Raw genomic sequence first — 243 nt, 5'->3', positions numbered from 1 at the left:
ACTGTAACTCACCTCATGAAAGATAATATTTGACTATCCCAAGCTCTGTAATCTGGGCAGTGGAAATGCCACTCTTCTAAGAGACAAATACTGACGTCTTTACTCTGTTGACTTAGACACTGGAGGAGCAATAACATATCTCCGGCATTTACTCTGAAATAAATAAGGCATTCATAGAACAAAATTAATGATAAAACCACAAAACCTTGTTCTGTACCAACAAAAATGGTGGTGGATATTACA

At 36.6% G+C, this 243-nt stretch overlaps 1 protein-coding gene across 1 annotated transcript in view; it reads right to left on the bottom strand.

Moving 5' to 3' along the window:
• LOC119592456 overlaps positions 1-243 on the bottom strand; it is a gene marked incomplete in the record, with an annotated part of 32,168 nt that overhangs the window by 1,008 nt on the left and 30,917 nt on the right. The window contains 1 exon segment of the mRNA XM_037941278.1: positions 13-153. Within this exon segment, the coding sequence (XP_037797206.1) occupies positions 100-153 (54 nt within the window).

Source organism: Penaeus monodon, chromosome 30 (genome assembly GCF_015228065.2).
Source record: "Penaeus monodon isolate SGIC_2016 chromosome 30, NSTDA_Pmon_1, whole genome shotgun sequence".
Classification (NCBI taxonomy): Eukaryota; Metazoa; Arthropoda; class Malacostraca; order Decapoda; family Penaeidae; genus Penaeus; species Penaeus monodon.
Note: the sequence above shows the minus strand (reverse complement) of the source record. Positions and strands in the feature narration are given on the sequence as shown.